Here is a 5,673-nt window from a genome sequence, read left to right as displayed (position 1 = left end):
CTCTTTCCCGGGGGAGACAAAAGACCTGCAGTCATGGCGTCCTGCCCCGCTGGGAGGGCGTTTCGCCCCCAGGACTCGGTATCCCCGGGCAGGGACGTCTGGTCACTCTGGCAGGGGGAGAGCAGAGAACTGCAGGACCTCCCATCACCCCACTCCCACTCCCCACTGATTAACTGGGGCACCCTCCCCCTCAATCCAACAGTGGAGGAGCTCCGAATTGGGGAGCTCAGGGTGGTACCAAATCCTGACCGCCCCGTCCCCCCAACTTCCCACCCCTCTGGACCCCCAGATCCCAGGCACCCACTTGCTGTTCCGCCTCAGGGCACCGGACTACCTGCCGGAGAGGGGCTCTGGATGTGGGCTGGGGGCCCGAAGACGAGCACGGGTTTAATCCCGGCTGGGGATGGGTGAGGGGAGGGGAGGAAAGAAAGAAACGGGTCCCTAACACTCCGCGGACCTCTTTCTAAGCACTAGGCCCGGCCATCATTCTGGGCTTCGCAGACTGCAGGGGGCCAGGCAAGAATGGGACACCGGGGCTCACAGGCTATTTCCCAGAGAAAGTCATAACCCCCTCCCATGAAGCCACCTAGGCCAATTCCCGGTGGGCCCCACCGGCGGAAATTTCAGAGTGTTGTGAGTGAGGTGAGGGTGAAGACGTGAAACACAGCGGACTCCGATTCTGGGAGGCTCGAGAAGACGCGAGAATCCAAGGGAGCCACCAGCGGGAGGCGGGCATTCCCATGCAGCCGGACTGCAGAGCGGGGCCGTGGGCGACCGGGGGCTGGGGACTCCGCGGACCCGGCCCATTCGTCAAAGGAAGACACTGGCTGGGACTGAGTTGGCCCCCTCCCCCCCTCCCCGCTCCCCCCTCCCCCAGCCCCCACTCCCCGCCGTTGCTCCCTCTGTTTTAACCGGCAGTTGAAATTCTCCCCCAAAAGCGAGGTGAGCCGGGGATCAGAAAAGAGGAAAAAAATATTCGTTGAAGATTTCTTTTCGTTATTGGTCCTCGGCTGCCTTCCGCCCTGGCCCCCTTCCCTCCTCATGAATAAAAGAAAAGTCCGAACCTATCAGATCTCATTCGCTGCCTCCCCTCCTCCTCCTGCTCGTACTCCAGTTGAGCACTTTTGCACAACTTACCCGGCGGATCGCTCGCCCCCTCGCCTTCCCTCTCCTCCTCCCAACCTCGTCACCCCTTATCGCCTCCCCTCAAGCCCAGAAACCCGAGAGGCACCTTCTTCCCTCCCCAAGTCTTCTGGGGGGCGGGGGTGTGAAAGCTGGTGTTTAAGGGAGTAGCGAGTGTGGTCTGAGAAAGAAGGCGTGGAGAGGAGTGGGAGAGGACAGGGAGGGAGGGGAGCGAGAGCGAGGGAATAAATATATAAATAAATACGAAAAAGAAATCCACTCCGCAGCCTCTCGGCTCGGAAACTTTGGCCCGGAGCGCGAGAGCACGTCGCTCGCCAGTCAGAGGCTGGGGGCCCTGACTCCGGCCGCGTCCCCCCGAGCCCCGCTCCGCGGCGCGGCCTCGTCTCCGGCTCCTGCCCGGCGCATCCGCCCGCACAACTTCTGGCCCAGCGGAGCGGGCAGAGGAGGCCCTGGGGTTGGTGTGTTTGTTTGTTTGAACTTCGCTGTCGCCACCTTCCCTCCCCCCCCACCCCCCCACCCTCCGCCCCTACCTCACCCCCCTCCCCAGCTTCTGGACGCGAGCGAACGCAGCCGGGGGGGGGGGGATGGGGGTAGGGAGGGTTTGCGGAGGGGAGGGGGAAGAGGTTTAAAAAAAAAAAAAAGAAGGAAAGAAAGAGATCGCAGCAGGGGTAAAGGGAGCGGACGGGAAGCGATTTTCGCCGACTCTGGATTCGTCCCCGGCGTGCGCAAGAATGGCGGCCCTTCCCGGCACTGTACCGAGGATGATGCGGCCGGCTCCCGGGCAGAACTATCCCCGCACGGGATTTCCTCTGGAAGGTAAGAGCGTCTGGACTTGCCTCGCTTCCCTCCTCCGCCAGGACCTCGAGGTCCTTGGAGTGGTGGCGATCTTCACGGGGTGGTGGCGGCGCCAGCGGCAGCAGGAGAGTCCCCTTCCCTTCTGGATCCAAGTCCGGGCGCCGGACCCAGGAAGTTTCTGGGACCGATACTTGTCCGTTTACGCGTGGGTTTCACCCACCGTCGGCCTCAGCTTCACAGGTCCAGGACTCTGGCCTTTACCCGCGGGGCTGAACTCCGAGTAGATTTCGGCTCCTAGTCAATTTCAAGTCCTAGTGAGTTTCAACTCTGTACACTATTTTTAGATACTTTCCACCTAATACTTTCTCGGCTCTCTGCGTTCGCCAGCTACGTGCTTTCTACTCTTGTTTTGAATTGTTCTTTTCACCTCTGGGATGGTCTTCCAGCCCCTTCTATTTCGAAATACCAACAATGTGTGGTATTTTATGCCTAAACTAGGACTCTGCTTTTGGGTCTAGAAACTAACTTGAAACAAAAAATAGTAACGATTTCCCCCCAAAAGTTTCCACTCGGGCTTCCGAACTCTGGAAATCTCTCGGGGGAGACCTCAAGACGGCGAGAGGGCAGGGAAATGTCCAGACAAGGGAAAAGTGTTAGTTTTGTAATGCGTCCTCCCTAAATATCCGGCATCCGGGGTGAACCGGCTCCGGGCTCCAGCAAGGGCTGGGAGCGCACCTTTCCTGCGTTTTTGTTTTGTTTTCTTTTTAAACTAATAGAAGGCCTTCAACCTGTCAACTGGGGGATCACTTGGTTTCTAGGGGTAGGTAGCCCAGGATGTCAGAAGTGGTTAGAGAGAGGTGCGACTTTTATTTTTTAATTACTCTTCTTATAATTATATGAGCCCCTTGTGCGTGAAGTAGGAGAGAGAAGGCAAGGAGGCGACGGATGGACAGGCAGCCTGAGATCTGGGGAGGCGGGGGGGGGTCCCTCCAGCAGCTAGACGGCGCGGGTCCCTGAATTAGACAGAGGCGAGGAGAGTGGCTCCGTGATCAAGTGCGCGCGAGCAACCACGCAGGCGGGAGAGCGCACAAGCCCGGGGATTTGCCGTAGCACTCTGCTGTAGCGAATGCAAGTAAAACAGGCGGCCGAGGACGCGCAGCGGATTAGGACAATATTTGCCCAACATGACGGAGAATACTGAGGAGAGCCGAGTGCCGGTCGCTAAAGAGGCTCTTGAATATAAAGTTGTGCGCTGGAGAGCTCTCCAGCGCTAATGGCATATCCCGCCACGGAGACCGAGTGACTCGGACTTGGCGACGCACGATTTCTGATTAAATCCGAGGGTGGCTTCAGACACCTACTTTTACGAAGAGGGGTGTGGGGACCGGCAGAGCCAGGGAGGAGGCGGTAGGAACAGCTCAGCAACGGAGCCTCTTCTCGCCTCCTCCCTTCCAATTATACTGTCAGCTCCCTCCACTCGGGCGGCTGTGAAATCGTTCTAATCTGCCAGATCTCCGCAGCCGCCGAGTCCCCAAATTGGGGGGATCGAGGCCGGATTAGTGCACCGGGTGTCCTCCAACCTTCTGGGAGGAAATTGTGTGGACTTTGCATTAAAGCTTCCCAGGCGTTCTCCCCTCCCTAGCACACATCAGGCGGGTCTGTCTTCCTGGTTCTCAAAGTCACCCACACCCAGGGACTCTGGCCCATCTGTGCACCAGCCTCTCTGAACCTGCAGGGACAGTTCATGGGTTTTTGAGGCCAAATGAGTATTTGATTAGAAGCTTGCCAACAGTGGGGCATGTCCCCAGATCATCCCAAAACGAAATTCGAACTCTGAGAGGGGTTGGAAGGAAGGAGAGTCCCTCAAGGGACAGCCAGGTGCCCCCAGAAGCAGCAGTCAACGGCATTCTGTTGCTGGTCCCTCTGCTGTGCCTTGGCTGTTCAGTTATGGGTAGGACAATTCTGCTGCCCAAGCCAGGGCTGTAACTACTAGTAATCAACCAACCCCTTCTGGGCCCCAATAAAATGGATCAGACTTGACCACTTAGAGCATGGAACTGACCAGATGGGCCACATCTCACCCATTATCGGCCTCTATAAAAGGCAAGTGGACGTGCCGCCCAAGCTGTGGGTCCAGAGGACCATTGGTCCCAGAGTCCCCAGGCCCCGCCAGTCTCTAGGCTCTGCCCTCTCGCCTCTGTCTCTCTCCCTCTCCTTCTCAGAGGCATTCAGATCCCCCAGGTGTGTCCACATTCCCCATAGTGTGGCAGGACTGGGGACACACAGCATCTGTGGGGACTCTTGCAGCCAACCCTGACCCCTCTCTCCATCTCTGCCAGACCTTCCCTTGGTTTCATGACAGGTTTTTTCCTGACCTCCGAACTGCCACCGCTTCAAATGTGGGGAACTGAGATCTGCTTTCAGGGGTCTTGGGGCTCAGACAAAACTGGAGTCAAGAGGCCTGTGTACTCAGTGTCTCCTTCCCATTCTCACCCTGTGCCTCTCTTTTTCCTCATCTCCCCCTTCCTTCTCCAGTGTCCACCCCACTTGGCCAAGGCCGGGTCAATCAGCTTGGTGGGGTCTTCATCAACGGGCGACCCCTTCCTAACCACATCCGCCACAAGATAGTAGAGATGGCCCACCATGGCATCCGGCCCTGTGTCATCTCCCGCCAGCTGCGTGTCTCCCATGGCTGTGTCTCCAAGATTCTCTGCCGCTACCAGGAGACCGGGTCCATCCGGCCTGGGGCCATTGGCGGCAGCAAACCGAGAGTGAGTGTCTTTGCTGCAGAGCTGGCATCCAGCCTTCCCGTGGTTGGGGTATCCTGGCTGTAGCCCCTCTCTCTACCCTGTGTCATCCAGCAGCACCGGGGAGGGGGTCTATGTGCTCCCTATGGGAAGGACAGTGGAAGAGGGTCCCCACCCCCAGACATCTTCCATTATTTGAATTTCTCAGGGATGGGGATAACTGATGTCCCGATTGCCTGAGAGGCCAATGAGTCATTCCTGTGCTGTCCCTACATCTTCCCAGACCCCCTATCACCATCCCAGACCAGGGGAAATCTTTCCCCAATCTTGCCTGGAATAGTGAGGGGGGACCCCAGTCCTAATTAGGATTCTATTTTATTACCTATCACTACCCTATTCCACATCCCCCAATACCGGCCGCCTTCCTGGGAGCCAGTAACAGGTTTCTTGAAAGGATAAAGCCAATCTCAGAATGGAGGCATGGTGACCAGAGCCACCAGCCTGGCCTGGGGCTCTTGGGAGGTTGATATTAAAAGTATCTCCCTCCCCCTACCCCATCTTTCCACTCCTACTCTCCCACCTCCACCTCTGAAGCAGGTGGCGACTCCGGATGTGGAGAAAAAGATAGAGGAGTACAAGAGGGAAAACCCAGGCATGTTCAGCTGGGAGATCCGAGACCGGCTGCTGAAGGACGGGCACTGTGACCGCAGCACCGTGCCCTCAGGTGAGAAGGCAGCTGAGCCAGCAGGACTTGCCTGGAGTCTGGCCAGGGCTCAGGTCGTGTGGGGCTGGAGGTGGGAGAGGAGGGGAGATGATGGATGACAGGGAACTCAGAGAAAAGTGAGAAGGAAAAGAGCCAGGGCGCAAAGAGGGTGAGGGCACAGGGGGGAATCAGAACTGAAAGGAAGATGGGAAGAGGGAAGAAGAAAAGAAAAGAAGTTGGGAAAGAAGGAGGGAGGGAGGGAGGGAGGGAAGGAGGGAGCGAGCG

The 5,673-nt window shown here is 57.8% G+C and overlaps 1 protein-coding gene across 2 annotated transcripts in view; it reads left to right on the top strand.

Moving 5' to 3' along the window:
* The first annotated feature begins 1,785 nt into the window (after positions 1-1,785).
* Positions 1,786-5,673, top strand: part of PAX7 (paired box 7) — a 102,038-nt gene continuing 98,150 nt past the window's right edge. Inside the window, exons 1-3 of one of the 2 annotated variants that reach the window (XM_007459253.1) lie at positions 1,786-1,959; positions 4,474-4,709; positions 5,280-5,409. In XM_007459253.1, the coding sequence (XP_007459315.1) occupies positions 1,875-1,959; positions 4,474-4,709; positions 5,280-5,409 (451 nt within the window). In that variant the 5' untranslated portion in view covers positions 1,786-1,874. The remainder of the gene's footprint in view (positions 1,960-4,473; positions 4,710-5,279; positions 5,410-5,673) is intronic. The other variant, XM_007459254.1, reaches the window with a different exon arrangement.

This window comes from Lipotes vexillifer, unplaced genomic scaffold (genome assembly GCF_000442215.2).
Source record: "Lipotes vexillifer unplaced genomic scaffold, Lipotes_vexillifer_v1.1 scaffold496, whole genome shotgun sequence".
NCBI lineage: Eukaryota > Metazoa > Chordata > Mammalia > Artiodactyla > Lipotidae > Lipotes > Lipotes vexillifer.
The sequence above is the reverse complement of the archived record's forward strand: the minus strand, read 5'-3'. Positions and strand labels throughout refer to the sequence as shown.